This window comes from Hippoglossus hippoglossus, chromosome 22 (assembly GCF_009819705.1).
Source record: "Hippoglossus hippoglossus isolate fHipHip1 chromosome 22, fHipHip1.pri, whole genome shotgun sequence".
In the NCBI taxonomy this organism is placed as follows: Eukaryota; Metazoa; Chordata; class Actinopteri; order Pleuronectiformes; family Pleuronectidae; genus Hippoglossus; species Hippoglossus hippoglossus.
Window position 1 is genome coordinate 5,790,048 of NC_047172.1, and position 17,644 is coordinate 5,807,691.

The following is a 17,644-nucleotide window of genomic DNA, read 5'->3' on the forward strand; positions in this document are numbered from 1 at the left end:
TGCAGTGCATCGTAATAGTGAAGTGAGAGTGCATAGTAAAACATAATATGTCTGAAAATGGCTTGTTAACTTTGCATTAAATGCTGCATTGAGCACTGAATATATTCAGCAGTACAGCAGCTGCCTCGGGACAGCTCTCTAAATCAGTATGTGTGATTGTGTTTCTGTTTCCCGTCTCTAGTTCTGCAGGCCAGTGCGAGCTGTGAGATTGAAAACCGTGGAGGTGTGGTAACGCTCAGACCCCTGTCAGGCTGCTGCTGCCTGCTCAACGACAGAGAGATCACCGAGCCCTGCAGACTGGCTCAAGGTCAGCTCGTGTCCACTGCATGTTTATATTTTGTTTACCCTGCACGAGACACAAATTGGATGGTTTGTAATGAAATGAACAGTAAAAAGAGCAGAGTGGGCGGGGGCATGTTTTAATATTTGATTCTAGCTTCTATTGATTTTTATGTTGCACTTATTTGACAAACAACACATACCTTTTCTTATTTCAACATTCGGAGACTGTAATTGTTTATAGAAGTTTATCCCCGAGGCAACACTTGATAGAGTTGAAAGAGAAAGTAATAATTTGTACGATTTCAGTTCTGGTTGAATTGTTGCGTCTTTAACAATACGAGACTCCAGAGTTTAAAATGACACATTTATTGATCACCTTCTCAGTAATTGTTTGGCCGTGATGAAACACTGATGTCTTCTTTGAAAATCGATGTAGCTTTACTTGTACCAACAAATATGTGTCTCTGTCTCCAGGGATGGTGATCACCTTGGGAGGAGTGCACAGGTTCCGCTTCAACCATCCGGCAGAGGCAGCCGTCCTCCGGGAACGCAGGCGGGTAGGTGCTGCTCAGCTGAAAATGAATGTCATGCTCCTGGTTAAGGTGGCAATCATTGTGATGTTAATGATGAGAAGACAATTGAAATACTACAATGTCAAGTCATGCACAAAATGTATACACACACAATAAATTATCTGTTCTTAGAATACTTTCAGTGGTGATTGTTTATTTTCTGGTAAATTTAATCAGTGCATCTCTTATCTGTTGTTCTCAGGCTAGTGAAGGTGGCATGAACTGCACCTACATTGACCTCTGCCCCTTGACCCCTGACCACAGGTAAATACTGTCACCAAGAAAAAAAGTTGCACAACAATACAAGTGTTGTTTTAGGACAAAATTCATTGCTGTGTGTCTGTGTGTGTGTGATGTGCAGAGACCTTATTCTGCCAACTCAACGCATACATATTTGATAAGAAGTACATGTGTTGTACTATGGTACATGCTGTAGAAATAGGGCAGTGCTTCTTGCATGTTTTCCTTCAGCTGGTGCAGATGCCATGCGTTTCCATTAGCCCCCACCGTCTTGAACAATCCCAGTTAGCTGTGTACAGGACAGGCACAATAGTTGCTTGGTTACTGCTCAGATGCTGAACTGAAAACCAACAACAGAAGCTTCTTCTTTAAACCCAACACTCCATCACCAAGCTTCTATATTCTAACATCAAATGGGGCGTCACTGGGGTGAAATAATGCCTTTGCTTTTTTCTGATTCCCTTTTTTTCCTCTTATTTCATCATAGTTTCTCAGTCTGTGTTTCATCCTGTATCTTTGTGGCTGTATTATAGTGTCGAGGAAGCGAAGCTCGAAGAGCAGCTGGGTGCCTGTCTCTCCGGCAGCGAGGAGCCTACTGTGAGACAGCGTGTGGAGGAGCAGCAGCGCTACGTGGAGAGTTTACGAGAGGAGATCCAGGCAGCACAGAGACGAGCTGAGGAAGGGCTGGAGAGGGAGCAGGCTCACCTTCGACAGCAGCACGCTGAGAGTAAGTGCTACACACACACCCACATGTAGAAAGTTGTCCCGGCTGCTCATGTAGATACCAATCAAGTTTCTAAAAACTAGAAAAGAGAAAACTAATATTAAAGTGCAACAAAAACTACTTGAAATTCTGTTTATTTGATAAATACGTGTGTGTAAATGTTTTCCATCCGCTCAACATTCCTCTTCTTGTTTCTTTATCCAATAGTCCAGCAGTGGATTCTACAAGAGAAACAACGTCTGACAGCTTTCACGCAGAGAGTCACCCAAGAATCTGGAGTTCAAACAGACGTTATCCCTGAATCTCTCCTGGGGCGGCTCACAAGCCAGGCCCCCGAGGATCAGGTAGAGCTAAGAGTGAATCGTCCCTGCCAGGTGGTAAAAGCCAGGAAGAAGGCGGTGCAGGAGGAGCTAATAAAGCATCACGCCCTTTGTCGTGCCGAAAGCCGCATCCATCGGAAAAGGCTGCAGTACCAGCTGGAGAGAATTGCCCGAAAGCAGCATCTATTGGAGGCTAAGAGGGAACTGCAGCAGCTGGAAAAGGCTCTGCCTCCTGGACCGGACAGCCCAGAGTCTCTTGAGCAAGTGTCCCCCTCAAACCTCAGAGGACGACACTGTGTTTCTCGTAGACACTCACTCTCAGCAGATCTCCTGTCCCGGCTCCACCCACAACACACCCCCATCTTCAGGTGAGCACGTAGAGTAAAATGGAAAAACCTGTAGACTTAGTTGCTGCTGAACTATGAGCGGCTAATATAGAAAAGATATTCTCAGGCTCTTTTGGATGCATTTACCTTCCTATATTTAAATATTTTCCTTTTCTCTACTCAACAGACATTTCCTGAAGAGAAACCGACCCGCAGACCTGACTTCAAATACCTCTGCAACTTCGGATTCCATTGGCAGCAGGAAGTGGGCGTCAGATGAGTGTCTTCCTCGAGAAAGAACTCAAAGCTGTTCTGGAACAATCTTCTCAGGAAATAATCCGTTCTGCCGGAGTAGGTTCACCTCCTCTGAAAACATCAGACAAACTTCCGGTGAGGAACCACAAGCTCTGCCCTGTCGGGATCGGCCTGAAAGAAAACCTCTGCTGCCAAACCGAGATCTGTCCTTTAAAAACCGATCAGATCGGAGCGCAACAGTTACCTTGAAGTCACCTCTTGGAACTGCGGGGCGAGTCAGCAAAGAAAATATACACGTATCCACAACGGACAAACACGGTTCTGAAACTGTCTCTTGTATGACTGGGAGAACCCCAGCCCACACACCTAACAGTGGACTAGAAACCATCAGGAAATCTTTCTCTGGTTCTGTGGGGCCCAGGTTAAAAACAGCTCTGTCCAAGGTGTTCAGAAAACCACCGGCAGGTGCAATTGGAGGACGAGGCCTCAAACCTTTGGGGAGGATAGCGAGCAAATTTCACTGGAGACAAAAAAGAGACGGGATCCTAAAAGACGGCAACATGAGCCGAGGCCAATGTGCCATCAAAGCAGCCGTCTCGTGCGAGGAGCTTGACCAGAGGAGTCGTTTTGATGGCTTCAGACAGAGGCGATGGCACAGCACTGAGGCCCTGATGAAAAAGACGTGCAGATGGGTTGAGAGGCAGGAAGAACTGATAGGATGGGATGAGGAGCAAGAAGAGAGGGATGAAGGAACGTCAGACTGCGAGAGCATTTTCTCTCTCGACTCGCTCTCCTCTGCTTATGTGACGGCTCTGGCGGAGCAGCTGAGACAAGAGGAAGCTCAGAGTGGAGCAGAAAGTGAAGACTCTCAGATGTCTGAAGACTCTTTGGCTGTGGAGCGCAGTGGGAGAAATCTTGCAATGGAGAGACTTAGCCGAACAGTGGCACCAACTTACTCTCTGGTCACGGATTCTTCTGTTTTACCGATGTGGCACAATGGTCAGAAACCCCAGGTAACCCCAGTGGAGGTTTCCCCAAAATCAAGATGTAAAGGTGAGATTGGTGCAGCAGGGAATCCTCCATCTGAAAGCCCATTAGTTGCAGATTCCAGAGGCAAAGACACTGCGCAAAAACTGACTGAAGACTCTGGTAACATGGAGACCACTTTGACCGACAGCCCGCGCTCACTGAGCAGCTACAGCGCGAGGGAGCCTGAAAACGTGCTTGTTCTCACCGACGCCTGGTCCTCCACTGACGCAGGAGACAGTCCCAGGATTCAAAAGGATTCCCTGCCTTCCCAAAGAAAAATGGTGTTCACACAAGTGGAGAGCAGCAGCACCACCAGCAGCAGCAGATCCAGTCTGACCAGTATGAACCTGTCAGACTCTCAGAGCGGATACAGAAGCTGTAGCTCAACGTCCACCAGCGCTGATGGTGTAAATGTGACAGTGCAGAAACGCAGAACCATGGTTTCAGTGGAGTCTCAGATTCTTACAGAAGAGCAAGCAGGGCCACAGTCTGAAAATGTGGAGAAGGCTGTTATAGATACTGAAAGTCCAGCAACCTTTCCCACCTCAGATCGGACCACTTCTGTGTCCCACACTGGGATTCTTCACACTGCACAAGCATCAAACATGCATCAGGTGTTTACAGATGCACCTGCTGTGGTAGCTGGTGATGTCACTATGTCTTCTGACAGTGAAATGAGCCTCTCGTGTTGTCAATCAGAAACGAATTCCTCGACAAATCCTACCAGTCAAGGCCAAGACCTGAACAAGATGTCTGAAGCTCTGAGTTCCTTCAAACCTTCTACTGAAGTCGATTTACTATGCAGTCTGGATAGAACAGAAACATTTAAAGATGTGCAGCAGTATGAGCCTGAGAATACCAAAGATTTATCACTGTCGAGGGATGAAACCAAAGGATCTGAGCAGCATGTTGCACTAAAACAGGAGCTTGTTAAACCCACTTGTAAAAATTCCAGGAAGAGAAACAAAGAGCAACAGGATGCTTTTATTGGCAGCATGAAAATTCCAAAAAGGAGCAACAGCAGCGAACTGGTAACTTTCTGCTCGACACCAGTTGGCAGCCCTGAAGATGTTTTGCTCGATGACAATAACAACGCCACTGACTCTAAAGAGGAGCAGTCTGCGGTGGAGACTGAATGTGTTTCTGCTTGTGCTGAGGGAAGAGACAAAGTGGCTTCCGTGGCATCTGCAGTTTCTGTGCCCATGAACAGAAAAGTTGGACACGTCTTTGCAGACTCTAAACGTCGGCTTACAAGTGGTGAGAAAAGTACCCTGAGTGGTTTCTCGGTGGGAGACAGAAAGGTAGAAGAAAAAGGAAAAGTAAGAATAGAGGAGGTAGTTGTAGAAACACGAGGGATTAACAGAAAGCATGCATTTAATGCTTCAGATGCTATTTGTAGTGCCATTGACCTGAGAATCTCAGAAATGGTAAAAGAGAGAGTGAGGTTGTCATTGATTGGTAGTGATGGTGAGAGAACGAGCAGGAGTCAAAGCCTGACTGCCTTAGCGTCATGTGTAGGTAATTGTGTTGATGAACATGCAGTGACGGAAAAACAGGTTAGAGATGAACAGAAGGATCAGGTGAGAGAGACAAACCTCAGTGGACGTGTATCAGTGGAAACCACACGTGACCTGGACAGAAACAAGCTCCTGGCATCAAATCTGTCAGCTGAGTTGAGAGAGAGCAGTAAGAGCTTCATTCTTAAATCCACTAAAGTGACACTAAAGATCGACCAAGCTCGTAACTTTCCTGACGGGACTTTAAATGAGCCGATAAACAAGGAGGCCTCTCCCAAATGCAGCGACATCCAATCAAATCTGACACTTACCAGCCGCGAAGAGGCTGAGCCCTCTGGAAAATACATTTCCTCAATGAATGATTCTCCTTCAGCAAGAAAACATATTGATTTTCACAGAAACACTATACAGGAAATTGCTCTATCTGAAGAAATGAATGATGTCGGTAAACAAAAAGTAACTTCCCATCGTAATTCTCCCATGAGTGACGTGTGCTTGAAGAGAATGGACACACAGACTTGCTCCGATGCTCCCACTGTGGATAACCCACAACTTCAACAAATACACAATGAAACACCGTCAATAATCAGTGATGCATGTGGAGCTATCTGTGTGGAAGCTGTCAGTTTGGAAGGTGCATCTAGTGTCGAAGATAAAAATCCTTATTCATACAAACAAAGCTCACCAAAGGCGATTGGCAAGCCTCACTTGTATAGTCCCGACAGATCTGGAGATGCATCATCTTCAGATGGAGGTCGTCTTCTGTTCATGCCACCCGATCCAAACAGGGACCAGAATACATCCTTTGATGAGAACGCCACGACAAAAGGGATTGCTGTTACTCCTGGCCAGGATGAAAACGTTGAAGCGGAGACCACAACAGGAGGGAAACTGTCTGTCGCAGGATCACAGGATCAGTTTAACTGTGCAGATCATTTGGCTCGGGCTTGTGAGAGCAAAAAGAATCACAACAAGAACCACGATTTATCCAATCCACAGAGCAAATGTGATAAATATACTGAAGTCGACAGTAAAGGAACCCGTGTGATGAAAAATCGGTCTGAAGCACCGGTTCCAGAGATCTCGGCTGAATTAAAACATGACAAAAGTAGTTGTGGCTCAATTCAGCCTCCGCTCAAAAGACCACAGGGAAATATTGTCAAAAATACAAATGGCTCTGGATCTCTCGTGTCCAGAGAAGGTGATGTAAACACATCCTGTGTTACCCAAGGTGACTCAGCCCTCATGTCCAAAAAGACCAAGAGGTCCCGAAGGTCTAAGATCCAGACTCATCCTACCTCTTCCTCTGAGTCCTCGCTGAAGTCGTCAGATGAGGATGAGGAGGATGATAAAACCACCAGAGCGCATCACAACCGACTCTCGTCTAAATGGGTCAAGCTTGCCACACCGAGTCATGGTAAACAAGACGTTAAACAGGCTAGAAGCAACGATCCAGATGCTTCTATGTCATTATTAGTAAGCAAAACTAAAATGAAATCTTGCTCTGCTGGAACTCCGGGTGAAAGTGAGGTGAAATTGAATAGAGACTACGGCCAAAAGAGACAATCATTACCTCCAATGTCACAAAAGACAAACACAGAAAGAATCTTTCCAAGTGCAAAGACGACACTGACGCCCCAGGACTCCCCTATGCATTTCGCCTCAAGTGACATCAACCCTTTTGTTCACCAGTGGCAAGACGACGGCTCAAACCAGCACTGCTATAAGAACTCGTCATTCGGGAGCGCCGCCGACCTGTCCTGCAAATCTCCTCTTCTGAACAGTGCAGAGAAACGCATAACAAGGTGCTGCAGTGTGGACAACGGTTTGAACGGGCAGAACTCTCCTTTCAATTCACACCTCAGCACGTACGCCACCGACAAGGGGCTGTCCAGTACACTTAGCAGCATAGAAGACTATAAGGAGCATGCAAACCAAACGTCCCAGCCTGCACCCGGTCAACAGATTGATATCCACATTCATTTAGCCAGTCTGACAGTGAGCGGCAGTTCGTCAAGCAACGGTGCTCCTGGTGGTTTTGGCACCGCCTCCAGTCACGTGGACGAAATCATGTACGTTTACTCCTCTGAGCAAGAATCCCAGCTAAAGAAAACACGGGCCCAAAGGACGAGGACGAGCGAACACGGCACTCAAACAGAGCGTGGGCTTCAAACAGTGAATTTGATTAAAAGCAGTAGTGGTCCAATGAGGAAAGATCGTCACAGACGGAGCAACACCGATGAACCTGCAACACGAAAAACCAAGACGGACATTAAAGAATCTTCTACGTGGGTCAGCATGGAGAGCATGTCGGCTCACCTGTCCAAGTTGATCGACAGCACCTCAGATCTGCTGGGAGACGTCCAGGAAATGAGGACAGGTGAAGTCAGCAGGTCCACTCCGAGGAGGAGCATCAACTTGTCAAACCTCAGCAGTTCGTATGGTGAGTCTGTCGACTGCACTACGAGAGACTGCTCAACTCAAACAGCTGTAGACGTTGGGATCCAGACAGAAAAGCTTTCCACACCAGCAGAGAAGGAAGTCGCCGTCCATCAAACGCCCAGTGAAATGTCCAAACCTCATGAGATCAACGTGATAGTCAAAGTGATCGGTTCTGAGGCCGTCGGTGTGTCTCAAGACAAGGATGTGCACTGCGAGGTGAAAACAAAAGCTAACACGGACGAAAATATGCAGAGCCTGCCTGACCTGAGGTTTAACGCCTCTGCTGCCTCACAGTCGGACAGCATCAGTCCTAAAACGCCTCCTGTGAAGATTGCAGCTGAAAGACGCGTGAGATCGGCTTCTTCTCGGGTCTCAAAGCTCGAGGCTCCGTGCCATAAAAGTGTTGCAACTTCTGAAATCCCCCGAGGATCATCAAGAGACCAACAAAATCACAGTTCGTCTGTGAGAAATGATCCTTCACCGTGTTCAAAGAAACTGGCCACGTATAAAGACCGTGCATCATCTCCCATTCTGACTGTGGGAGCAAGATTACGTTTGAAGCAGAGAGGAAAACAAACAACGTGTCCTTCGAAACATGTGGGTGGAAAAACAAGCCACGCTTTTGAGGAAGACGGCCGAAATGTGCCTTCCAGCAAACAGTCAGCCTGCACATCTGTCTCAGACAATGTGCAAATGTCCACACCGGATTGTGATGTTTCATCGAGTCAGTCAGAGTCTGTGTGGCTTGAGAAGGGAAGTGAAATGAGCTGCTCGGCTCCTGAAGGATCAGATAACTGCTCTGCAAGCCTCAGTTCATCACTGGATAGATATGTAAAGACCTGTAAAGACAAGGATGACACACATGCCAGCTCAAAAAGGCAGATGACCTCTCCTCAACCACGGACGTCTAAAAAAGGTCAAACTGTGCATCACATCCGTCCTTTATTAACACAAACTGAGCAGAAACAGCAGGCAACAGCAAAACATGGAAAACCATCAGGCTACACAAGACCTGTCGTTGACTCTGTGGATTTCTGCATCGATTCCTGCGACTTATCACCAGTCAGCGACGGGACTGTTCCACTCCAAGAGGACGACATGGTGTCACTGGCGCCCAGTGAGTGCAACACAGATGTCCTTGTGAGCATTAACCCTCTCAGCAGCGTGTCTGCACGTCAAGACCACCACATGGACCCAGAAGACCTGCCCTTGCACAACAAGTTCAACAACTGGTCGGGCATCCACCAGCAACAATCCAAACATTCTAACAAGTTGGACACATCGCAGAGCAATGACCACGACCGGAGCAGGAACCGTCCCGAATGGGGGGAGATAGAAAGTTGCGGTTCAAACGTGGAGTCTGTGGAGCAGGGCGACAGACGGGCAAGAGAGATAGAGAGGCTGCGACAGGAGAGAGAGCAGGTGATGGCAACGGTCAACCTGAGCATGAACTCCACACCTCTCACCGTGGAGCTGACGGAGGCCAAGCTGCATTATGGGCTGGGAGAAACCGACACGCTGTTGAAGATGCTCTCCCCGAGGTGCAGAGACGAGCTGGAACCACGGACGTCTGCTCCGAGTAAACAGCAGCTGTACGATCGGTGAGAATACACACGAACTAATTACCATTTACTGTGATGTGATTAAAATTAGGGCTGTGGATTGTTGGAAATATTCTGATAAGGCTGCCAATATGATGCTTGAGTTTTGGGTCCATTATTAAAGCAATACATTTTATCCAATAACTTAAAAAAACATTTAAAAATAATTTATACTACAAGAAAAATGCCCTGTCTTGCAATTTTAAGATTTCTATCTCTACAATCCTTCCCTTCAGCCACCGGAGGAGTATTGAGGGTTTGAGGCAGGAGAGGGAGGAGCGGCTCCAGACTTACCGGAGAGCTCGCAGTCTGAGTCCCAGCAAACATCCTCGCTCCTCTCCTCCAGAGGCCGCTTCATCCTCCAAAGTGTCTGCTGCCGTGCCCAGTCGCCGTAAAGAGCACCTGCAACAGCTCCGCCAAGAGGTGACCGACAGCACCAGGTATGACACCGGCTCTCTACCAAGAATAACAAAGCAGAATAGTCTTTTTTGAGTTTATTGTAATGTCTACTGAATTTTCTGCTGTATTCAGAACACCAAATCCTCCAAGAGGAGAGGGCCAGTGTCCGTCTGACATTGAGCAACTGTTGCGTGACTACGGCCGAGCCCGAGAAGAAGCCAGGACAGAGATTGCGAAGGCGCGAGAGCGACTGCGAGAGAGGACTGAGCAGGAGAAGAGGAGGCTGCAGCAGCAGGCCTTGTCTCAGGAAGCAAAGGTCAGTTTATGGCTCATAATATATGTAATTATATTATAAGTATCACAAATACTTCGGTTCAGACCAAAGTTTTAGTTTAGACCAGTGTCAGAAAGTTTTTCTATTTGCTATTTAATTTCTAATCATATAGAAGAGAGAAAAACTGCAAATTCTCACAACTGACAAGTTTGAACCAGCAATTAAATTGATTTCTAAATAGTTATTGCTTTGGATATTTTTGATTAGTTATCACAGAATATGTTTAAAAATCATTTACCAAAAAAATAGGTTAAAATATATTAACAATTCTTGCAAACACAAATTGGCTTGTGTTTGACATTAAATAACAACGAAGAAGAATTCATATTGTGAATCAGTATTTTCAGTGTCTCTCAGTTAACTCATGACTTTGCAGTATTGCAAATAATTTCACCGGCATCTCCATCTGTGTCTCGGGCAGGATGACCTGAGGCATCGGACGAGAATCAGTAACAGCACCTTGTGCACCGGGTCGAGTCTGAGCCTTTCCTCTGGACCCACTTCAGGGTACAACAGTGGCAACACTGTTCAGCTACAGCTCAGCAACAGACCAGTTGTGACTGGACAGGTCAGTACACTGATGTGACATCAGATGTTACACATGAAATACACGAGATGTAAGAACGTACAGCTGAAAATCCAAGAATGGAAAATGATTGATCTGGATGATTTGTAAAAAATATATATTCTGTTCTTTTTAAAATGAGGAAAACAGAGGGAAACTGTAAATGTTCCTATTTCTGCTCAGATGACAGGGTTTCAGGATGAAGGGCTGAAGGTCAGGACACGTCCTCCTATATGTGTTCCCCCGAGTGTGAAGACACAGAGAGTCTGGCTGTCGGCCCAGGGTAAGAACTGAACACGGATTCACTGAAGCCAACGATACGTGAGCAGAACAAGCCTCAAAGTATCAAATACAGAGAATGAATGGAATCGTTTTAGATTTAGAAACATAGTCCAGAACTTTATATTATTCCAGATAACTTAGAAAATAGTAAATTTTGTCTGTCACTGATTTAGTTTTTGCTGAACGTACTCTGCTCACATCCACGTGTCTCATTAGACGTCCGCCATGAGGCTTCTATCACCTCCTTTGATCCCCTGATGACCTCATCTCCATCACCCGCCACTGGTGCTCGTCCACGCACCGCCTCCTTCGGCTCCGCCTCTTCTATCTCCACGACCTATCAGGACATCACGTCCATTCTCCTTCGGCAAGCTCTATCAGAGGTAAAACTGCCTGGAGTTGAAAGATCCAACTCTCAGACAAGTCAATAAATATTGTTCATCATAATGACTCCAATAATCATCTCTCTCAGAAATGTTTATCTGGTTTATAATTTATGTTTTTTTTCCTCTACAGGTGCGATTAGCTTCAGCCAGAGATTTGACCAACCTGGTGATGGGCAAGGCCACAGCAGACTGGAGGTGAATTCACTCATTTCATCCAAAACTTATAGTTCCTGTGGTTTGGGATTATAAATATCACAATATCACTCCAGTTTGCTCATATGTTAAATTTGTGTTTGTTCAGGTACCAAGGAGAAGAACGTGGAATCCAGGCCTACTACAAGCCCTCCTCCAGCCCGTCCGTCCATGGGTTCCTCGGGGCTGTGGAGCTGGACAGACCCGTGGACAGAGTGTGGAGCGTAATCTGCCAACTGTCCAAGAGCCACATGTACAATCAGTCAGTCCGTTCTGTCTGGACCCGACCACTAGATGACAGCACTCAGCTGGGTGAGTTAACTTCTCTGCTTACTCTGTATATCTAAGTTATCATAGTGAATACCAGTCGTATATTCTGGTACTTTTTTATTTGACTTGACTTTTTCCATTTTTAGGCATTAGACATTATTTGATTACATTTTCCCGATTAAACAGGTTTTATATTGTTTTATTTCCACTTTAACTGAAGTGAAGGATCTGGATACTGGTGAGAAATCCCAGTTGATGGTTGCAGTCAGTTGCCAGTATGCAGTAGACATTAAATTAAATCTACTCATTGGTAAAATGATTAGTTTTTTGAGATGTACTGTGTTTGTAGAAAGGTGAGCTGCAAAAATATTTTGCTTTTGCAAGAACACGCGCACGGTGAAATATTTATATTTTTGTCTGTGCTGCAGAAGTGTTTACATTTTATGGAGCCTGCAAATGTATTCACTTCACATTATACATCCACAGCCCGTAGATATCTTCAGTACAATACAGAGACTCATTCATCACTGACAAGTATATTCTATTACCATGACTCTATATTCACACCTGCACTATGACGCATTTCATATCTTTGCTGAGACTCTTGCTTGGTCTCCACGGCGCTGCTCAAATCTTTTTAGACTTTCACCAAAGTTTGTTTTGTGTCTATTTGTTAGTTTCCATACAGATTTATAGTTTATTATTGTAGTTCATCATATCATGTTATAAAGACATGATTTTTTTGTCTATTTTGGAGTGAGAAGGCTTTTTAATCTTATCAAGCAGTAAAGTTCTGCTCCATCACCTCAATTCCTTTGTATTTTCTTTTATTTTAATGTTTTTAATAACCATTCTTTGACCAGTCTAGCATTTCTTTTCTCTGTCTCTGTAGTTTACATTCTAACAGATCCGTCGACGTGCCACCTGAGCCAGCCGCGGGACTTCTGCTGCATCAGCACGGAGTCCAAACAGGTAAGCACAGCTGCAGAGGCGCCCAGCCGTTCCCCATGATTACTCAGAGTCGCTCTTCTGTCGGGTCCAATGAGCATTTGCACCAAAAATATATTTTCTCATTTACATGCATTGAAACCAGAATCCGACGGTGCTGTCTTTTGGAATTAGAACCAACTAGTGCAGTGTCCGGTTGCGGGACTCAGTCCACAGAACCCTGAAGCTGCACAAAGAGCCGTTCACCTGTTTATTCAAAGTTCGGTGAAGCTCGACTCTGTAAAAACTAAAGAATCAGTATTCGTGCTGTTGTGATGAACAACATCTTCTACATTCCTGAGTCCCAGCCACTTCTGCTACAGGGCACTGGTCACCTGTTTATTCAAAGTGTATCAACAAGTGTGTCCACATCGCACAAAATCCGACCCTAAACAATACACATGCCCAGTGTGAAATGTGAGCCACTGACAGAGATTTCTGGAATTATTAGATAGACGATTTAACAACAAACACTGTGGCTTGAAGTTTTTCATCACAAAATGTAGAACACGATATTTAGATTTAGTGCTAATACTCAGGAAAACAACACAGAGCATAAATCAGAATCAGAATCAGAATCATAAATGACACCGACCCAGAGGCGCTGGCTGTGGAAGAAACCGTGTCAGCTGTTGCTCATCAGTTGGATGTCGGTGCACAGTTGCTTCTTGCCTGATCAAAAAGCTGAGCTGCCTGTTTTATTGATGATTTGTCTTTCCTCTCTCTCTCTCTCTCTCTCTCTCTCTCTCTCTCTTTGCCTCAGGGTGGCCTGTGTGTGCTTGCCATGCAGTCGGTGTTCGAGGAGTCTCTGCCTCGTCCCAGCGTGGATGCTGTTCGGGGGGAAATGATGCCCAGTTGCTGGGTCCTGCAGCCAATTAGACGCGGTGGAAAAGAATCCACCAGGGTCATCTACCTGCTGCAGGTGAGACGCGGCAGCTGTAAACTAATCAGCCGGTGGAAGTACATGTGTACGTGTTGTGCTTAATAAAACACCAGCGCATTTTAAGTGCCTGCAAAAGTACGAACTGTTTGATCACGGACAACAAAAGGAATCCTCTGACGGATAAATGTGGATTGTGTGAACTGAACAAAATCAGTGGACTAAACCTCTGTCCACACGATAGATAGACATGAAAGTATTGTGAGGGATTTAAATCCAACTGTCATTACCTGGAAATCAAATTTAGAATCTGACGATAATTTCTTGCATTGTCATTAGTTCAGACATTCATTTATATTAATTGTAAAACTAGAGTGCCCAGTTTGATCAGTGCAGGCCGCCGGCCAACACCCACTCTGCTTTAACTTTACGGTTCACCGCTGGCAGGCAGCTCGATCTTAGGGGAATTGGCTAGAAGGTGATTTAATGTCGATTTTTACGTTTTCTTTTGTTTTATTCCGGAGTTGACTTTTATCGTCCCAAAGAGAAGCAACTGCGTAAAGCAGAATCTAATGGGGCTCAAATAAACAACTGTCTCTGAGAAGAATTTAGTTTGCCCCATGTCCCATCCACTAACATGGAGGAGGTGGGGTTTATGCCCCCGATCCATCCACTAGGGGGCGATCAAGACGTTTTGGTCTCATTTTTGGGCGGCTGGATGTGAATAATCTTTGTCGTATTATTTCGTTACTTACTCTTCCTCACCCCCTTCAGGTCGACCTGGGAACTCCATCCTTCCCTCCCCGACTCTTGAACACTGTTGCCAGGCGACAGGCGGCCGTCATCGCCGATCTTGACGTGTTCCTCGCTTCGTGACTCCGGGCGGACGCATGAAGACGCACCAGCAGCGAGCACTTAGCCTGGACTCTCCCCCCCCCCCCCCCCCCCCCCCCCCCCCCCCCCCCAGCACGGAGTTATTAGTCTGCGTTTGGAATTTGCACCTGAGATTTATTTACTTGACTTTTTTTCCATGAGCACTGTTTCTACGTTGATTCCCAGTTACACGAGTTGAAGCAGCTTTTTTTTTGTATGAAGTTCATTTTTTTTTACAAGATATTGAAACTGTATTTTTCTATTTGTACATGAATGCTTTTTACAAATCCTTTTATACCAAAGATTGAAGTCTTAAGGGAACGATTTGACATTGGCACGTTTAGTGTGTTGCATTTAGGTCTCGACGGATTCATCGAATCACTCATTTGATGAAATAGCTTCATAATTCTGTTATAACCAGATAAACACCAGCTATTTAGATTGTTTCAGTGTCTTTTAGCTGTAGGTGTCATTGTATTCCTACATTGAAGCGTGGAACCACAGCCAAATATGCTCAAGTCAAGGTCAAGACCACCTTAGAGTTAGTAAATGGTCAGTTGGGACGCTACGAGATATATTACAAGTGTCCGTCCATATCATTTTTATCTATCTATGATGGATAGATGCAGCCGGGTTTGCAGTTACAAGTCATTTCAGAGGGCAGCATCACTTTGTACCAGATCTGTGCTCGAGCAGTTTATGCAAATACTCTATTTTAACCTGTCGGTGTTGAGGGTAAGAGACATTTTCCAAAAGCTGAAACATCGAGGCACATTTATGAAGGAAATTATTTAATCTTTAGTTTGAAATTCTCTTTTTATATTAAAAAAACAACAACATATGAAGGAAATATTTGCAAATATTGTTCAGCCCTGATTTGTTTTGGAACTTCAAATGTCCTTCAGATAAAATAAGGACTTTGCGAAGATTACTGGGGAAGAAATTGGAAGATTTCATGGTTCATAAAGGTGCAGTTTTATTATCTATATGCACATTGGTGGCAAACACTAGAAGTTCCACTAAGATTTAAAGGAAGGTTTAAATTCAGGTACATGATTTGTACCAATTTTAAAGTTATTTTAATGCAAGAACGTTAAAATATAAAGTTCACAACCCCAGTAATATTTGTACATTCCCTGATCTATGTATGGGATGAAACAGTGGTAAACTGAAGGAATACGAAGGATTATTTATTTAGTCTTAGACTGTTATTTTAAGCGTATGATTATCTGAATGAGCACTGCAACCTGTAACCACTTAGCAGCTCCTTTTCTCTGTAGAAAAATCTGGTCCTAAAACAGTTCAGTAGCAAAACAGTGAGAGGACGAGTCGGGGACATTTTGAGGATTAAACAGGTCAAAGGGGCAAATAGTCTGATCAACGTTCAACCCAACAAACACATGGCTCCCCGACCCCCCCCCGACCTCCCTGTTTCTCATCCGTACTTTATGGTACCCCAAAATCTGCATAAGCTGAGTTTTAAGGGCTTTCATTTTGCTCTCTCCTCTTTCAGAAGTGTGTTCTATTTATTTTCATCCTCCTGCCCGCAGTTTGAAATACTGTTGAATGTGTTTTTTAAAGTTGTCTTCTACGAGCAGAGCGTTTACAGCTGCTTGCACAGAGCAGCTTATGCATTTATTAATGTTACGTACTTTTTTTGTTGTTGTGCGGTGTTTTAAAAAAAACTATGCAGAAGCCGATCGACAGCAGGACTGCTCCCAGTCAAAGCTGCTGGATCCAGACATGAAGCCATATTATTTACACTAGCTGAAGGTTCGCGACTGTTTCGCCTCACGTTTGAGACGACAGACGTTCCCGCGGCAACCAAAGAAAAAACAAAAAAATAAAGACGAAGCGTGAGGGAAGACGACTTTTGTCCTGATTTCTTTTGTTGGTCTTTCTATGTATTTGAAAAGTGCTCATTTGTTGTTATTTATGTTTTGACATTGTGTGTTAAATGTATATCATTATAAACACTCTGCTTGTTGTTGCTAATGAGTTGTTGTCTGCCCCGTGTGTTTTTATTTGAATGAATACAACATATTTTCCAGTGAAACTTTTTGAACTGATCTCTCGTCTGTTTATGTGAAGACGTGTTGACAGATCAGAATCAATAATGAACCTCGATCAGGGTTTTGAACCTTAGAGTCAAAATAGATCCAAAACAAACTTATGTTGAATTTTATACTTTAATTGCTTTTAGTCTCTTTTTTTTTTTTCTTACTTTCAAAGAACCCGTGTTTTGTGGAATAATATTTTGACATTTAGTTTCAAACTGATTCAGACTTCATATTGATTTACTAAGTGAAGTTACTTTTTACTTTTAAATATTGTGTTTTAATGTCACCGGTGAAGTGATGTTCTCTGTTTGGCCTTATTCAAAGTCACCAACACCGGCTTTCAAGATTTATAAACTTTAAAAAAGTGACATTATCAACAACAATAAGTTCTAACTGATGACAATTCCCCTGCATCTCATCTCCAGTTTGTCTCAACCTGCAGTTGTATGCTCCCATGTTGATGCTGATGCGTGCTAAAACATGGCAAAGTGTCGAAGTTGTGTGTCACAGTTGTGTGTCTGACATCCTCTCCTCCTCCAGCCTGCGTGTAAGTGACAGGCAGCAGGGGGGGGGTGACATTTCTGAAAGGCTCTGAATGGGTGGGTGGGTGTTATGTGTGCGATTAGAGGCTGGGTGGAGTGTGTGTGTCCGTGTGTGTGTGCGCGCGTGTTCCTCTGCCATTTGGAGTCACCAGCTCCGGACAGGAATGTGCGTCCCCCCCCCCGCGCGCACACATTACGCACTGGATGCACCCACGTTATTTTTAACCGCGCAGGGTGGGTCAGTCGGGAATGAGCGTGGAGCGCACGGCGGCTCCAGCCTTCCAGCCCCTCGCCCCCCGCGCTGTGGACACCTCGGCCCGCTCTCACCCGGACCCCGGTGCGATTCCCTGGGATTATAATTGGTTTGTTGGCACGGAGCAGCCGCAGCACAAACACTGCGGGAGACGGGACGACATCCAGAAGCGAGTAAGTGCAAAGTTGAAGCAGCTAATGCGTCGTTGTGGAATGAAAGTATTGCGCGTTTGGGAAGATGCTCGAATCCCCCCCCCCTCGGTCAGTTTGTTTGTAGTTGAGTTACAAGTTTCCCTCCCAACCACCTGTTGGAG

The 17,644-nt window shown here is 45.1% G+C and overlaps 2 protein-coding genes across 2 annotated transcripts in view; both read left to right on the forward strand.

The window, feature by feature from the left end:
- stard9 (StAR-related lipid transfer (START) domain containing 9) overlaps nucleotides 1-16,479 on the forward strand; it is a 38,865-nt gene extending 22,386 nt beyond the window's left edge. The window contains exons 17-34 of the mRNA XM_034576053.1: nucleotides 182-307; nucleotides 757-839; nucleotides 1,057-1,118; nucleotides 1,628-1,821; nucleotides 2,026-2,506; nucleotides 2,652-3,693; nucleotides 3,736-9,308; nucleotides 9,545-9,748; nucleotides 9,840-10,023; nucleotides 10,463-10,609; nucleotides 10,790-10,889; nucleotides 11,105-11,271; nucleotides 11,405-11,469; nucleotides 11,576-11,778; nucleotides 12,629-12,708; nucleotides 13,487-13,645; nucleotides 14,378-14,528; nucleotides 14,561-16,479. Coding sequence (XP_034431944.1) covers nucleotides 182-307; nucleotides 757-839; nucleotides 1,057-1,118; nucleotides 1,628-1,821; nucleotides 2,026-2,506; nucleotides 2,652-3,693; nucleotides 3,736-9,308; nucleotides 9,545-9,748; nucleotides 9,840-10,023; nucleotides 10,463-10,609; nucleotides 10,790-10,889; nucleotides 11,105-11,271; nucleotides 11,405-11,469; nucleotides 11,576-11,778; nucleotides 12,629-12,708; nucleotides 13,487-13,645; nucleotides 14,378-14,479 — 8,972 coding nt within the window. The 3' untranslated portion in view covers nucleotides 14,480-14,528; nucleotides 14,561-16,479. The remainder of the gene's footprint in view (nucleotides 1-181; nucleotides 308-756; nucleotides 840-1,056; nucleotides 1,119-1,627; nucleotides 1,822-2,025; nucleotides 2,507-2,651; nucleotides 3,694-3,735; nucleotides 9,309-9,544; nucleotides 9,749-9,839; nucleotides 10,024-10,462; nucleotides 10,610-10,789; nucleotides 10,890-11,104; nucleotides 11,272-11,404; nucleotides 11,470-11,575; nucleotides 11,779-12,628; nucleotides 12,709-13,486; nucleotides 13,646-14,377; nucleotides 14,529-14,560) is intronic.
- A 718-nt stretch (nucleotides 16,480-17,197) lies between these two features.
- The window catches only part of sptb (spectrin, beta, erythrocytic), a 38,995-nt gene continuing 38,548 nt past the window's right edge, over nucleotides 17,198-17,644 (forward strand). Inside the window, exon 1 of the mRNA XM_034577169.1 lies at nucleotides 17,198-17,504. The gene's annotated coding sequence lies outside the window, so the exon portion shown is untranslated. The remainder of the gene's footprint in view (nucleotides 17,505-17,644) is intronic.